At 39.7% G+C, this 17884-nt stretch overlaps 1 protein-coding gene across 4 annotated transcripts in view; it reads right to left on the bottom strand.

The window, feature by feature from the left end:
* Positions 1–17884, bottom strand: part of cdc14a (cell division cycle 14A) — a 123268-nt gene that overhangs the window by 67757 nt on the left and 37627 nt on the right. For all 4 annotated transcript variants that reach the window (XM_062979530.1, XM_003220043.4, XM_062979529.1 and 1 more), the window contains exons 6-9: positions 9286–9352; positions 8091–8153; positions 2673–2760; positions 845–1075 (exon numbers count right to left, since the gene is read on the bottom strand). In XM_062979530.1, the coding sequence (XP_062835600.1) occupies positions 845–1075; positions 2673–2760; positions 8091–8153; positions 9286–9352 (449 nt within the window). The remainder of the gene's footprint in view (positions 1–844; positions 1076–2672; positions 2761–8090; positions 8154–9285; positions 9353–17884) is intronic.

Here is a 17884-nt window from a genome sequence, read left to right as displayed (position 1 = left end):
TGCAACACATAATATTTAACAAAAGATAAATGATTTCTGCAAATAAGAAAGGCCTGCTAAGGAAAAAGAGGAAATCACTAAACTTTTCTATCTCAAAGGAGATTATTTCATTTGCATGAATTGCTTATTTATAGGAACTCTGGTGAGCATCATGGAGAAACTGCAAAATCACTGTCAACACACAAGCAGAAGGATGCTATGTTCTATGTTTATACTTTTTTTTAAAAAAATAGCTAAATGAAATCATTACTAAAAGAAGAGAGAAGCAATAGCATCACACAGTGGAATAAAAAAGAATCTGCATAAAATGTAACAGGAACCTAATGAATATGGATAAATTATTGAATATGACACAATTATTTAAAAAAAACATGAAGGAAAACTGGAAAAAGCAATGGATTGGAAAATGTTCAAAGACTTTTTGTTACTGGAGTAAAGGGATATAATTATATAGCCAGTCCTACTACTTTAAGAAACTTGATCTCACAGAGAAAGTAACAGAAAGAAGGGAAGCAAGGAAATGGACACTAAAAAAGAGGAATAATCCACTGCAGTAATGAAGAAGATTGAAAGGACTCAAAACTACTCCAATTCCTGTCCTTTTCCCTCTCCCTTCTCTTTTTTTCTTGCTTTTCCCTCCCCCCCCCCAACACACAATTCTTACCCATTTTAATTTTGACAAGTTTTTAAAATAAAAAGTATTTTTTAAAAATGTAACAGGAACCAACAGAAAAATTCACTCTAAACTCAGAGTTTCATTTAGAACATTAAAATCTGGGAATGTGATTTTCAAAACTGGCTACATCTTCCCCATTAAACAAGCACACATGCTTTTAAAATGTACCTTTGCAATGAACAGCAATGGCACCTTCTGCTTCCTCACAGATGTTCAAGAACTGTCGTAGTATACTGTCACTTGGCGTGCTTCCATCAATGAAGAATAAGTCATAGTGCTCAAACCCACCGTCTGTGAAACGTTTTGCCTCATAAATCTTTTTATTGAGTCTTATTACTGTTGTTACGTTGTGTTTTCTGAAATATGGGAAATAAGCTTCAGGTGCATGGAGAGGGTAGCCTATAACAAGGAGAGAAAGAATAATGGGGCGTTTAAGTAGAACCTACAGAAAATAAACTTTTCACAAAAATTATTTACAGCAACATACTTTAAAATAGTATTATTTAAGAATGAACATACAGTCAGCTCCCCATGTCTGACAGGGTTATGGATATGGGTACAAGACCCTTGTCTTCCAGTACAACTCTATGGTCAACTTCTACCACAGTACTGCATTGGAGAACCTAGAGAATCTCAGAGAGCTGTTATAGCTAGAAATCTGGAGATCCTCCAGTATGACTGGAGAAAGCTGACAACAGAGTTACATTGAAGGACCAAGCGAGAACATTTTAAATCAAATCTACGAGTAATCAAATCTTCAAAACTACAAATGTTGTGGGATGACTGTACTACTCATTTAATCAACATTCTTTAAAAAGATAGAAATACTAAAAAGTTTGCCAAAGTTTGCGAAGTGCAAAGCTAGATTACAATAGATTGTAATCACACCCACAACTCATGAATGATTCTAAGTACTGGAATAATAACAGTAATAAAAAGGTCAAAATCTTTTCTTTTCGTTGATTGAAGACCTGTCCCATCGGGATGCAACTAAAGTAAGTGCCGTTGCTGTCAGATCAGGCAATACAGTATATCCAAACCATGAACTTGTGTTTTCAAAATGAGTATAAGTCCATCCAGCACTGACCGACTCATTATCTGATCTACCTTATTCCCTAATCTTACTTTCTATATTGCTCCTCAACCTTTTGTTTTAAGAAGTTTCACAGGGATGAGTGACCACTTGGCTTGTGTTTGGAAAAAATGTGCCTTTAAAAACTTTTCTTTAGTAAAAATATTCACAATTGTGAATAAGTGACTACTGAAGAAATAATTGAAACTTCTGGACTTGAAACATTTTTGATCGCAATTATGTTTCCGATGCTGGGAGACTGCATATATGTACAAGAATTCTTCACAATTAGAAATTTTGATCATTCAAAAAGATCTTGATTTGCCCTTTTAGGTGTCCAGTTTTTACTGAAATAGTTTCTCTAGGGAGACAAATCGTTCAGATGCACCCAGAGCAAAGATGTGTCTTCACTGGTACCCCATACTTAGACCTTGTATATAGACTTAATGTAAACAACAGGTTTAAGGAACCAAAACTGGAGGATTCATTAACTTTCCTATGTATTTATAAGCTCTTTTCATCTCAGGACAATTTCCATTCCTACTCCTCATCTCACCCCCTACCAAAAACATGGAACTGGGATAATCCAAACCTTGTAAAAAGTTCTTACCGAAAGATGCATGCATAAAACAATTTCAGTTTTGGACTTTGTGAAATGTTTAAACATAGACACAAATGACTGTTTTCTGTACCCAAGCCAGGGGCTCTGTAGGCAAGGCATCTTCATATACGTATCAAAACTTCAAATTCAATAGAACCACTTCCAACATAACATAAATAAATGAATTCCCATATATGACCAGATATACCCCATGCATAATGAACTGACTGGTTAAATGCATGTGCTTTTGTGATCCCAGTCAAGAGCTAGTCGTATTAAACTTTTAAAAATAACCCAACAAAGCAAGGTAGAAAAATACATACCATTTTCAATCTTGGTCTTTGGATGTGGTCCACTAAATGCTAAAAATTTTCCTGGGACAATCCAGTTGAAGTCACCATTTTCTACTCGCTATTAAAAATAAAAGCAAAAATGTTTTCTTTTTTTAAAAAAGTAAAAAAAACACCTGTGTTTAACAATTTTAAAAATTGGATGCTGTTTTCGTGATCATAAAATGTATTAACATAATACAAATCTGGTTTTTGGCCAGAGCTCCTTTAGAATCCCCCCCCCCTCCAATTTGATGGAACTTTACATTCAAGACATTTCTGCTGACTCCAAAAAATGTGCTTGAATTATCTGCAAACAATTACTTTATTTACAATACTGAAAAAGGCTATGGTAGTCTGCCACATAATTAATGCTTGCAAAAATAATCTTTAAGGGAAGCCAAAATTAAGACCAATTAGTTTTGATATATAATTTTTCCTGCACAAATAAAATTGTTGTCAGGCCAATTATTGCTCCCGTGAATCATCCCCTTATTATAGCAAGCAACCTACTATGAAAAATAGATGTGTGCCAGCTGAAGTGATTGGGTGAGATCCAATATAAGTTTTCCATTCATGGAAAAAGCATTCTTTTACAAGATAGATTGTTCTTTGCTTAGAACTCTCCAAGCATGAACATGGCAACTGCACCAGATCCCACCCATAAGTAATGGTTTTGTTTTTAGATTTAGATATTTTGAGTACACACAATTATGAACTAAAGATTTATTCATGTGAATTTTTAAGTGCATACTTCTGAAATGTTATGTATGCGGTTACACAAAATATACAAACAATAGTGTTTTGGAAGACACATGTATCAAGCTAGTATATTGTAGCTCCACTAAATATGCAATCCCAAACAAAATATGAATTGTGAAAAATGAAATGCTGCTTATCTAAGCCTTTGGCATACATTTAGGAATTTGTAGAATTTTTCCAGGAAATAGGAATCGTTCCATTTTTCCTGCATCAAGAACTCAGAGATCTGTTCTGTGCTGTTTCATCTTCGCATTGCTGTTCACTTTAAAAAATATATTCAACTTCAAAAACAACCAGAGGTCCAATTTGCTTACTCTAACATGAAGAAAGATCAGAAATTATCAAATGCTTAACCTAATTAAGGAGTCAGATTACAGCTGATTTTTAGTGGATAATGTTTTGACCTACTCATTTTAATATCAATTTTCACAGATTTTAATCAAGTGTCATTTGGAAACCAAGCTTCAGACTTTGCTTAGATTTGTATAAAACCATGTTTTAGACTTGGTGTGGATATGTTTTAAATAGGAAATCGATTACGTTGGTGGTATATCTTGGACTTTCTGCTTTTAATGTGTTGACCTTCTGGTTCTGATATTTCAAAGACGTCCGATTTTAAAGTTTTTATGTTGCAAACATCTGGTCTGTGATTGTAATAAATAAATTCATTAATTCAACCTATTTTGGACCCCTTCTGTCGCAAGAAGAGTCTCTTATCATGGATAATAACTTATTGTGACTTGGTTAAGTTATTTTATGCCGTTATAACATGTTAAGGGCACTGGAATATTCTTATGAAAGAGTCCATGCATTTGTAGAAAAGCTAACTATGTCAAACTACTGCAAAAAATCTATGAATTCTGCCCAAATGAAGAGGTTCTATTTTCTTTCGTTGCACACATCATGGGGTGTTTTTTCCCTCACAAAAGAAACATTAACTGCTTTCTTTCTTTGATTTTTTTTAAAAAGAGCTTTAATTTTCTTTTAAAACATTAGGCAAACATTGCAGGATCTGTAGCTGGGTGTTAGATCATATTTTTGGAATACAATGCCACTGTTATGCTGGAGCTGTTTTGATACCAAGTTATGTTTTCATTTCCACTTAGTCCTTCTATTGTACCCTTATGGCAGTATTTTCACTGGACTGCCAATAGTGGATTGATAGTCAAAACAAGTGATTGAGAAGTGTGAAGTAGCTCTTTGCTTTCCAGTTGTGTAATTCTGGTCTGGATACGAGGTGAAGCTTGATGTTTAAAAAATTAAAAAGACTGAAATGATATTGTCATTCTTAGCTTGTACATGAATGGAGGTGGGAAAAGGGCAACAGTTTTAAAGCAAAGTAAAAGATTGCACAGGAAAGATGAGCAATTTGTTTCCAGCAATTTTGGTCGAAATTAAAACGAAGGACAAAAATCCCTTTAAATTCTGGATTCTTAATCAAGTTACCACAAAGGTTAATATTTAACATGCAGTGTAAGGCTTTCATATAGTACAGTAATTACTAGTTAATCCACCCATTTAAGTTTACTGCTAGGGAAACGTGACTGGGCTTGCACTACACACATTTTCAAGCAGCCTCTTCAAACAATGACGTTTCACATGTAGAATGTATAGAACACCATGCAAACTAAATGGAAGTGACATTACCTGCTCAATAAAAAGACAAAAATGCAAAATGCCAGGCAATGCAACAACTCTTAATTTGGAATAAGACAGATGTCACAAGCTTGATATCAGCAAAACGGTTTCTTAGTACTAGTCATCTGTGCAAAAAATACATTTTTCCAACAAAGATAGTTTAATGTGTTGTCAAAGGCTTTCATGGCCGGGATCACAGGGTTGTTGTATGTCTTTCGGGCTGTGTGGCCATGTTCCAGAAGCATTCTCTCCTGACGTTTCGCCCACATCTATGGCAGGCATCCTCAGAGGTTGTGAGGTATACCTCACAACCTCTGAGGATGCCTGCCATAGATGTGGGCGAAACGTCAGGAGAGAATGCTTCTGGAACATGGCCACACAGCCCGAAAGACATACAACAACCCCAAAGATAGTTTATCTTTCGTTCATTTATTCCTAATACCATATACAGTGTTCCCACGCTACTTCGCTTATGGTGGACTCGCTTTTTTGCAGGAAATTTTTATTTATTAATTTATTAATTTATTTACCCCATTGCTGCCCCCTTGCTTTGTGTCTGCCATGTTGCTCTGGCTGCCTCTGCTCCTGCAGCTAGGGAAGAAGAAAGGCCACTCCACCTGGTAAGTGAGCAAGCGAACAAGGGAGGGTGAGTGAGAGAGTGAGGGTGGGTGGCAGGAGCCTGGAAGAGGCGGCCAGGTTCCTTCTGTCGCTGCTCCAGCCGGCCATGCCGGGAAATGTGGAGGACTCGGAAGAGGGGGCTGAGTGCTCCATGGGTCCCGCCCCCTCTTCCGAGTCTTCTACTTTTTCCCAGCGTGGCCGGCTGGAGCACTCTTCCAGGCTCCTGCCACCCACCCTCACTCTCTCACTCACCCTCCCTTGTTCGCTCACTTACCAGGTGGAGCAGCCTTCCTTCTTCCCTGGCTACAAGAGCAGAGGCAGCCAGAGCAACATGGTGGGCACGAAGCAAAGGGCCCGCCAGTGCTGGTAGGAAAGGCTTCAATATAATGTATAAATATTAAAATTAAAATACTTCGCAGATTTTCACTTATTGTGGGTGGTCCTGGAATGTAAACCCCGTGATAAGTGAGGGAGCACTGTATAATTGAATATAAGCCGACCCGAATATAAGCCGAGGTACCTAATTTTACCACAAAAAACTAGGAAAACTTATTGACTCAAATAGTTACTGGTAAATTTCAAAAATAAAAATAGATAACAATAAAATTACATTGAAGCATAGTAGGTCAAATGTTTTTGAATCTATATATATATAAATGTTATGTTTATTTTATTTTGGAGTAAACAACAATGCCACTGAACTAAATCACACCAAATTTGGCCACAAAAGACATAGTCATCCAAAATATGTCTTTCAATTAAAAAAAACAAGAAACATGTAGTCCTACTTAGAGGAAGAGGAAGAACTGTTTTTTCCCATTGCTGCCAGTTAGAAGGGTAAGCTCTACCCACTTTGTTTCCTAGCAACCCACTTAGCCATTTAATGGCATCCAGGGCCTCTTCAATCAGGCCTCTTCCACACTGCCTATAAAATACAGATTATCTGATTTGAACTGGATTGTATGACAGTGTAGACTCAGGGCCCTACCACACACCTATATAACCCTGAATGCCAAGGCAGAATAATCTGCTTTGAACTGGATTATCTTGAGTCCACACTGCAATATAATCCAGTTCAGTGGATTTTATACAATTGTGTAGAAGGGGCCTCATATAATCCTGTTCTAAGCAGATAATATAAGATTATAAATATAATATGTAATAATTACTGTGGTATAATAATACAGAACAATATAATCTCTAAAATCAGGACAGTAAGTAAAGAACAACACTCAGAAGACAGGGGAATTCCAGACAGGAAACAATCAGGGCCAGCTAACACCTCCCAACAAAGCATTCCCTCAGGCAGGAAGCAGCCAGGCTTTGAAGCTGCAAGGCCATTCAATGCTAATCAATAATAATAATAATAATTTATTCTTGTACCCCACCCCATCTCCCCGAAGGGACTCAGGGCGGCTCACATGGGGCCTTACCCAACATCACAATATAAAATCAAAACAAAAACACAAATTTACAACAATAAAACAACAATATCGGTAAAACAATCGAAAAGGACAATCTTACAAGATAAAATGTTAAAACAGGTATATCAAACACAAGTCTGGGCCGAAAGGTGAATGTGTCAAATCGGGAGGAGATAGTTACATAATAGACATAGTCAATAAAGTACTATAAATGACAATAGTGACAATAAAAGGGCAGATCAGTGGTAATCAAGGTAACTAATTGCAGCATTCATGCTTGCTGCACCAAGACTATTCATTTCTATTCAACCTGGCCAACCAAAAATTCCACAAGGTAGAAAGCCCTCAGGTTTTGAAACCAGGAGGCTACTCTGTTCCACTTCAACCTGCCCAAGGAAGGATGCCCCTATATAGAAAGCGGCCAGGCTTTGAAGCAGCAAGGCTATTCAGTGCAATTCCAACTGGCCACAGCAAGGCGTGGCAGGGTACCGCTAGTATTTACATAAAACTGTAATTTAAGATAATAATAAGACTTTAATAATGTAAGACTATCCAACTCTGATTACCTATATACTCGAGTATAAGTTGACCCGAATATTAGCCGGCCAGGACCCTCACTCGAGTATAAGCCGAGGGGGGCTTTTCCAGCCCTAAAAAGGGCTGGAAACTCAGCTAATACTTGAGTATATGCAGTATATTATTTTTCAAAAGGGACATTTACAGCATTAAATGAACAATTTATCTCCTGATCTGATCACATAAAATGATCAGCTTCTGAAACATCACTGTGCTTTGGTTCTTTTATTATAAAGAAACTGCATGACAACAAAGATAGCAGTGGCAATGTACACTATATAACATCTTCAGTCTAGCAAAAGTTCAAGCTACTTAGCAAAAGAGATACAGCTGTGTATAATAAATGTCAATGTTGAATTTAGGCAAGCACATTAATGCAAAAAGATACACCAACCTCATAGTGTTCATACTCATCTGCATCAAATGTCTTGAAGTCCACAAATCCATGCTGTAAGGCCTAGAAAGAAATAAAATTTTCATAAAATCATGCAATACCATTTAAAGAGTCACCTGCCATTTTTGATCCTCAGAAACCGCCTTAAACTGCTCACGCAGACATGTATCTGAAAATAGCTTTTCTTAACAGCTTCCATTAAAAAATTGTCCAAACATCAAGCTTTCTGCTTTATATTTCTTAGTTTAAAAACCTTTGAAATTTGCTGCCCCTCTTCACAAGTTTAGCTAATTCTTCTTCTTGAAGGGGAGAAGCAAGAGAAGAAAACTGTGATTATGTCAATCATTTCAGACACAGGTTTTGTAAGAAATGGGGGCAAAAAGAAAAACACAGTTGACCTATATACTTAGGTATAAGTCTAAACGTTTTAGTAAAAAAAAACCCAAAACCCAAAACGTGGATTAATTTATCAATGGGTCTCTAAGCATACTGTTCAAGAAAGGAATCATTCTGTTCTCAGAGCAGTGGTAAAAGGCAAGAGTTTAGTCTATCTCGGAAGAACATAACAGCAGCAGCAACCCCTTCTACTGGCCTTTATAAATGCCTGGGTAGGGAAATGGTAGAAGCCAGGGGTAACTGTCCCCGATGTGGCATCAGTGCTTTCCCCCCTTTTCAGAAGGAACCTCAACTTATCCATGGGCTACAGCAAAATCTATTATTTTGACCCCAAAACCTGTCGTCGACTGATACATGAGGTCAATTAAGTATACAAAGTATATTCTGCTCCCATGAGGAAATGCAATGCCACACCCTCAAGATCAGAACCAATAGCCTCCAAAATCAGTAGTACTGTTCACTGGGGGCACTGCCATACAGCCCTATATCCCAGAATATCAAGGCATAAATTCCACAATATCTGCTTTGAATTGGGTTATCTGAGTCCACACTCAGATAATGTGGGACTTTCTGCCTTGTTATTCTGGGATATAGGGCTGTGTGGAAGGGCCCTGTGAGAGAAATCTCATTGCTCTATGAAGGAAAGTTTACCTCTGTGGGTTATGATCATTATAATTGTTTTGGTATTGGATAGCATGGTCATTAGCAGTTGAACAGCATTCAATGGAAACTACCACCTTCTGGAAGTGCTTTTGTGTGTGAGTTTCGATCTGTTTTATATTCTTGCCACAGTAATTACCTTTTTTATTCCTTGTAGACAATCCAAAATAGTAAGATTGTATGTACAGTTTCCAAATGAGGCATCCCTGCAAATAGAAAACATTCACATAGTTCAATTAAAAATATACATGTTTATTTAGTGTTTCAGAAGCAAATTGAGAATACAGCTATAATGTATTTAAAAACACAAAGTTAAAAACTTGGCATTATGCTAAATTTCCTTTGACCAGAAGCAGGCCACTTGGAGTGCCTCTGGTGTTGTTGTAAGAAGGTCCTCCACTGTGCGTGTGGCAGGGCTCAGACTACATTGTAGTAAGCTGTCAGTGGTTTGCTTTTCTCTATAGTCGCATGTTGTGGACTCTATATCCCAATTTCTTAAGATTGGCCCTGCATCTTGTGGTGCCAGAGTGCAGTCTCTTCAGAGCCTAACAAGTCGCTCAGTCTTCTGTGTGCCCAGGAGGGAATTTCTCATCTGGTATCAGCCACTGATTGAGGTTCCAGGTTTTAGCCTGCCACTTTTGGACTCTCGCTTGCTGAGGTGTTCCTGCGAGTATCTCTGTAGACCCTAGGAAGCTGTTTCTTGGTTTAAGGGCATTGGCATGCTGGCTGATATCCGAACAAAGGATGGGCCAGAGATGTCAATGTCTTGTTCCTTTCATTGCTGGTTACTACTTCCCGGCGGATATCAAGTGGTGCAATACCGGCTAAACAGTATAATTTCTCCAGAGGTGTAGGGCGTAGACATCCTGTGATTATGCGGCATGTCTCATTAAGAGCCACATCCACAGTTTTAACGTGGTGAGATGTATTCCATGACAGGCATATGTACTCAGCAACAGAATAGCAAAGCGCAAGGGCAGATGTCTTCACTGTATCTGTTTTCAGTGTACACATATACATTTCAGCAAAAAGCAGGAGGAATTTTTTCAATTTTCAGATATGGAAAAAAATAAACCTCAACAATGTATTTGTAAAATGTATAAACCATCTGTAAGTCCACAAGGGATTTGACAGGGCTGAACAAAATGTTTTGAAAGAGGAATGTTAAAACCTTAAAATTAAAAAGGAAAATGTTGACATAAACATCCTTGTATTGCATATACATATTGACATATGTCTTCTCAACTAAATGACAATTCTCTTTATTTTACAGATTAAGCCTATGAGTACTGAAATAGAAGAAATTGAACTTTTCATGTAATTATTATTATTATTATTATTATTATTATTATTATTCATGTAATAGGCAAGTCTTGTGCTTCTGGATATTTCTATTGGGGATTCATGCTTATCCAAGCACCTTATAGTCACAGCTGAAATGCACCAATATTAAAACTATGTTTAAAAACAGTACTCTTAGCAGACTAGAATGGGTTTGCAAAGTGTGGTCTATAGTGGGCCATATGGGATGGGGAACCATGCTCCCCACAATTTTATTTCTTAAACCTATATACACATCCCCATGTCCTCTAGGGAATGTAAGGGGCAATTTTGCTATGTTTTTGGGAGGGGGTGGCTGGACTGCTTTAGGCACTTCCGGCTTTTTAAAACACTACTTCCTTAGAACAACAGTACTAGTATGTGTCACTAAAATCCAGAATGGTTGAGGCTGTGTCATATTTTTATAGTACCCTTGCTGTTAAAACGTAACCAAATGAAGTAATTTCCTACTATTTACTTCTTGCAATAAAGCAATTACGAATTGCCCGAGAATACAAGGGACAATTTTCCTCCATAACTCCAGAAATCAAGTTTTTCAAACTGTTCCAGAAATTTCATTACTAGTTGCATGTCTTCCTTCATTCCTGTGGGAACAATGGCCATTTATTCATTCTGCTTGAAAAGTCTGATTCAGTCACCTAATACTGTTACCTGGATGCCAAATCGATGTTTTATATTGTAGAATGAGATTTTATAGTCAGTGGATAAGTCTTTATTCTTACTGACAACTTCTCAAACTTGCAGAAAGATGAACATAACAGTTTTTTCTCCAACAGTCTCTACACAGAGACTTCTAGCGTTAGAAAAACCTACAAGCAATTATTTAGTTGCTCAAAGGCAGAAATAAAATATTTTTTTAAAAGTAGGCAATGGAATAGTACAAAGAAAAGAAATACAGAAGTTGTATTCAGGTCTCCCTCCAAACCCATTCTTTTTGTTAGAAACTGATTGTGACAGTCCCCTGAAACCCTTTTTTAAAAAAAGAAAAAAAAGAAAACATGACATTTGAGCACTTTGCAATTGAAAACTACATAGACACCCCCCCCCAAAAAAAAAAAAAACACAAAAACACACGAAGACACAGCCACAACCCCAAACATTTCTGCTTTCATTAAAGTTTCTCTCAAAATGGAGACATGATGTTATGGGAGTATAGCTCACAAAGAGGTCAAAGGAGCATTAGCCCTTCCTTTGTTTAGGTGCCCTGTGTAACGAATAGCTTTTATGGTATAAGTATGAAAACAAATCCCCGTAAGGAGATTGTAGGTCTAGAATAAGTAATATCTATAGAAGAAAATGTAGGTAGATCAAAAACACCTATGTGATTTTTTTCTTCATGACCTTGCGAGAGAATTGGTCTTCTGCAAGGATGTTGCCCAGGGGAACGCTAGGATGTTTTACCATCTTGTGGGAGGCTTCTCTAATGTCTCCGCATGGAACGCTGGAGCTGACAGACAGAAGCATCCCTCTCGCTGGAGTCAAACCGCCGATCTTTCGGTCAGCAGTCCTGCCAGCACAAGGGTTTAACCCACTGCACCACTGAGGGCTCCTATGTGATTTATTGAACTCCCATAAAAGGGATGTAATTCCATTAACTAATTATTTTCTCTAATAACCATATGAACACTTATACAGCGGCATGTTTATTCTGGAGCCATCATGGTGCAGTGGTTTGAGTGTTAGACAAGGATTCTGAAGACAAGGATTCAAACCCCTTTTCAGCAATGGAAATCCACTGGGTAACTTTAATCATGTTGTGACCTCGGACAACACTTTTTCAGCTTCAGAGGATAGCAAATGTCATAGTAATAAATCTTGTCAAGAAAATCCTAGGACAGGGTAATCATAAATCAGTCAGTTAGAAGGCACAAAACAAGAATATTCTGTAAAGCAGTGGTTCTTAACCTGTGGGTCCCCAGGCGTTTTGACCTACAACTCCCAGAAATCCCAGCCAGTTTACCAGCTGTTAGAATTTCTGGGAGTTGAAGGCCAAAACATCTGGGGACTCACAGGTTGAAACCCACTGCTGTAAAGTTCCTGAAAATCCTGGTTTAAGAGATGCTTACTTAGGCGATCCCTCGTAGTTCGAGGACGATTGTCTTCCATCTCTGGTGTCTTGGGGGTGGGTTCTTAGGTGGCTGAAGAGACCTATTCTTGATCTGCATGTTCTCCCACAGTGAGGACATCGGTTTCCAGGTGGAAGGCGGTCTCGGTCAGGGTTGGCTTGACGCTCCTTCCTCTTGGTACGTTTCTCCCTTAAGCCCTCCATTCGTGCCTCTTCGAACTCCGCATCACTGCTGGTCACAGCTGACCTCCAATTAGAGCGCTCAAGGGTCAGGGCTTCCCAGTTCTCAGTGTCTATGCCACAGTTTTTAAGGTTGGCTTTAAGCCCATCTTTAAATCTCTTTTCCTGCCCACCAACATTACGTTTCCCGTTCCTGAGTTCGGAGTAGAGTAGCTGCTTTGGGAGACGGTGATCGGGCATTCGGACAACGTGGCCAGTCCAGTGGAGTTGATGGCGTAGGAGCATCACTTCAATACTGGTGGTCTTTGCTTCTTCCAGCACGCTGACATTTGTCCGCCTGTCTTCCCAAGAGATTTGCAGGATTTTTGAGACAACGATGATGGAAACGCTCCAGGAGTTTGGTGTGATGTCTGTAGACCGTCCACGTTTCGCAGGCGTAGAGCAGGGTTGGGAGGACAATGGCTTTATAAACAAGCACCTTTGTATCTCTACAGATGTCCCGGTCATCAAACACTCTCTGCTTCATACGGAAAAATGCTTCACTCGCAGAGCTCAGGCGGTGTTGTATTTCAGTGTCGATGTTGACTTTTGTGGAGAGGTGGCTGCCAAGGTAGCGGAAATGGTCAACATTTTCTAATGTTACACCGTTAAGCTGTATTCCTGGCTTTGCAGAGGGATTAGCTGGTGCCTGTTGGAAGAACAGTTTGGTTTTCTTGATGTTCAGTGAGAGGCTGAGCTTTTTGTATGCTTCTGCGAAGGTGTTTAGAGTGGCTTGTAGGTCTTCTTCTGAATGCGCACAGACTACGTTGTCATCAGCATATTGGAGTTCTATAACAGATGTGGTGACCTTGGTTTTGGCTTTCAGTCTGCTGAGGTTAAATAGCTTGCCATCTGTCCGATAGATGATTTCCACACCGGTGGGAAGCTTCCCATCAACAAGGTGAAGTATCATAGCGCTGAAGATGGAAAATAAGATAGGGGCAATAAAACATCCCTGCTTGACACCTGATTCCACCTTAAATGGGTCACTTTGGGAGCCGTTGCTGTCCAAGACTGTTGCCATTATGTCATCATGGAGGAGCCGCAGGATGTTCACAAATTTGTCAGGGCACCCGATTTTTTGGAGGATGGTCCAGAGAACGCTGCGATTCACTGTGTCGAATGCCTTTGCAAGGTCAATGAATGCCATGTACAGAGGTTGGTTTTGTTCCCTGCATTTTTCTTGGAGCTGTCGTGCAGTGAAGATCATGTCCATTGTTCCTCTGGAGGGACGGAAGCCATTCTGGGAGGGTGTCTTCTGAGACAGGCAGAAGGCGGTTTGCAAGGATTCTTGCAAGGATTTTCCCAGCAGAAGTTAGAAGGGAGATACCGCGATAGTTCCTGCAGTCTGTTCATCCCCTTTCTTGAAAAGGGTGATGATGGTGGCATCCTTGAAGTCTGCTGGGATTATCTCGGTCATCCACACCTTTTCAATGAGCTGGTGGAGTTGTTGTATCAGCTCAGGTCCACCCGCTTTAAAGATTTCAGCAGGAATCCCATCAGGTCCGCTGGCTTTGTTGTTTTTTTGTTGGCCAATGGCATTGCTGACTTCTTCCAAACTAGGCAGTGCTGCAAGCTCATCCCTGGTTTGTTGTTGCGAGATTTGTGAGAGGGTCTCTTCGACCACATTGGAGCTGCGATTCAGCAGGTTCTGGTAGTGCTCTTTCCAACGTAGTGCAATTAATGTTTTGTCCTTCAGAATTTTGGTTCCATCTGATGAGCGTTGGGGCTGTATGCCATGGTTTCTTGGTCTGTAAATGATCTTTGTGGCTTTGAAAAATCCCTGAGCGTCATGGGTATCTGCAAGGTGTTGGATTTCTTCAGCCTTCTTTGTCCACCAGATGTTCTTGAGTTCTCTGGTCCTTCTTTGGACCTCAGCTTTTGCACTGGCACAGATCTTTTTCTTGGCAGCACAGTTGGTGTCTCTCTGCCATGTTTGGAAGGCTTTCCTTTTGTTATCAATTAGCTGTTGGATCTCTTTGTCGTTATCATCAAACCAGTCTTGATGTTTCTTAGTTTGGTATCCAATGGTTTCTTCGCAGGCTGTGATGATGGAGGTCTTCAGTTTGTTCCAATGTTCCTCAACATTTTCGAGGTGTTCTGTGGGTAGATGATCTTTGAGTGTTGTTTGGAGAAGGGTTTGTTTGGAGGGCTCCTGAAGGGCTTGGGTGTTCATTTTGCGCCTTGTTTTTCTTCTTTGGAGTCTGCGTTTGGGGACGATCTTGATAGCCATCGTGGATCGGATTAACCTGTGATCTGTCCAGCAGTCATCAGCACCTGTCATGGCTCTTGTGAGAAGCACATCATGGCGGTCTCTGGCACGTGTAATAACATAGTCCAAGAGGTGCCAATGCTTTGACCGGGGGTGCTTCCATGATGTCTTGAGCTTGTTTTTCCGGCGGAAGAGTGTGTTGGTGATGACAAGGTTGTGCTCTCCGCATTTGGTGAGAAGCAAGATGCCATTCGAGTTGCTGTTTTCCTATGATCCCTGGCCACAGGTCAGAGTCCCGTCTGACTCTGGCATTAAAGTCCCCCAGGAGGATGATTTTGTCCTTCTTAGGTATCTCTGATAGGATGGTGTCCAACTGACAATAAAAATTTTCCTTGATGTCTTTGTCAGCATCTAGAGTTGGTGCATAGGCATATGATGGTTGCCTGTTGGTTTTTGGCAAGGTTAATTCGGAAGGTTGAGAGTCGTTCATTGATGCCAGTGGGTGCTTCAGTCAGGTGCTTCACCAGGTCATTTCTAATAGCAAAGCCAACTCCATGTATTCTTTGCTCTTCTTCAGGCAGTCCCTTCCAGAAGAAAGTGTAGCCTCCTTTTTCTTCCTTCAGCTGCCCCTCTCCTGTTCTCTGGGTCTCCTGAAGTGCTGCTATGTCGATCTTAAAGCCTCCCAGCTCCCTTGCAATGATAGCAGTCCTGCGTTCGGGGCGTTCACTGTTAGTGTTATCCAACAGTGTCCGTACGTTCCATGTTCCAAAGTTCATTTTTCTTTTTTGGCCGCAGAGTGGTGACCCCTCTGGATGCAGCAGTCTAGTCAGGGTAAGAGAGGCAGACTATGTTTAGGGCACCTTTTCTAGCCCCTTCTCCGTGTGGGGTGAGCAGAGCGGATCCTAAAAAGGGCTGCTCAGTCATGGATACAGCTGCCGGACTACTCAACTGCCTCGGTCCTTGAGGTAGAACGACTGAGTCCCTATCCACCGCCCATGTGCCAGTCTGTGACTAGGGGCTTCCAGATTTCCCCTCGATGGATTGTCACCTTGCCGTGGTGAGGGGGCTTGCGTGTTCCGATGAACCTGTGGGCACAACCACTGGAGTCATGCACTCCCAGGAGTGGCCACAGGGGAGGTTCCAGACCAAGCATAATCCGAAGACCCAAAGACCTCAACGGCGGAGCAGGCGGAGGATAACATGGTACATGTTACAATGGCTGTGAAGGCGGATGAAGGCTGCAACAGACTGAAAAGCCACTCTAGTTATGTTAACCACACCACTGCTGGGACCTCATTCTGTGAAGACTGTTTGTTGACCGGCCGTGCACCGACCTCCACACATTAAAAAAAATCACGCACAGGCGTCTTCCAACAAAAATAAAAACAAACCTACAAAAGTCCCATGGCGATCAGCGAGTGGCGACGGGGGCAGGACTGTGAAATCTTAAGAGATGATAAAGGGGGGATACAGATGTTGATCTGCCAACTGAATATTGTTTATAAATTTAGGAGTTTAGGTAACAAAAATGCCAAACTAAGCAAATTTAACTGGATACATGAGTGAAAAAAACCCCTGTAAAGTTGTTCTCTGTTTGAAGCTAAAGTTGTCCCTGGAATAACTCTCATCTCGGTGTTTTCCTCATACTGATTGTTGGTAGAAAGATTTTTGGAGACACACCATCTCTGCCCCTCTGCATTTACCCTAAAGCTCTGAAGACCCTTATCCGCTTTGATGCTTTGAGTCACGGTCACTTGTTCATGACAAACTTTTAAAACCACAATAAAAGAACTGATATTATGGAATGTCCCCCGTTCCTGGAAGCTTAAATGTACTTGCTCTTCCAGGAGTCACAGCCTTGAGGCCATTGTTATTTTCCTTTGCTTAAGTGCCCAACAAGTTCTGGCAAGTCTCTGTAGTAGATTATTAACAGAACTATGGTTACAACATCTATGCCTTTCCACAATGAAAATATCAACGTAGGCAGATACGTAAATAAGGAACTACAATTGCGGGACAAGTATTCTATAATATTGTAGAAGACTAGATCCTTATGTACAGGAATTATTTAAATGTTTTTCTTCCTATTACCCTTCTGCTTTTAGAAATAAGAAATGAATATACTACTGCCATTAAAAATACACAAATTATTATATTTCCAGGAATTATTGGAAAAACCGTCCCAATAAAAGCAATTTAAGTGAAGAATGATTTAAAGTATTTTCCAAATATTAGAATTATTATATGAAAAAAAGGATATAGAGAAATAGTTGTCTTTAATGACAAGGGCAATGCTAAAACTACATTTGTAATTATCCAGATAGATTCTTATTTTGCTGTATTTGGATAGCATGCTTCCTAGGGTTGGATTAATTTTATTGTTACTAATTTTTTTATCTTTTTGTATTTTGTTATACTTGTATATTGTTGCACTATTGAGTTTCTGTGAGCCACCCCAAGTCCTTTCAGGGAGATGGTGGTGGGATACAAATAAAGCTTTATTATTATTATTATTATTATTATTATTATTATTATTATTATTATTATAATTGGAGGTATAGTGAAATACTTGTAAAGTTTTTTCCCCATTTGATGATTCAGTATTTCAGTTTTTGTTGGCACTCCTCATTAACAACGGTACATTTTATCCAAGGGAAACTGAATTGTAAAATAGCATCCCTTCAGTCTGGTATACAGCACAGAGGGAATTTTCATATTGAGAAGATGTAACTATCATTAGATAAACCTTCTGAGATGAAAGTGATCCCATTCAGCATAAGGCCGTTCTTAATATCATCTAATGGAGAGAACAGAGGTATCAAAGATGCTTCTTGCTCATTTTGAAAGCTGGGGATATCGCTGAACTGAAAAGTGTCAGAAATACAACTACAAGGCTGGCAA

Source organism: Anolis carolinensis, chromosome 4, assembly GCF_035594765.1.
Source record: "Anolis carolinensis isolate JA03-04 chromosome 4, rAnoCar3.1.pri, whole genome shotgun sequence".
NCBI classification, from domain to species: Eukaryota; Metazoa; Chordata; class Lepidosauria; order Squamata; family Dactyloidae; genus Anolis; species Anolis carolinensis.
The sequence above is the reverse complement of the archived record's forward strand: the minus strand, read 5'-3'. Positions and strand labels throughout refer to the sequence as shown.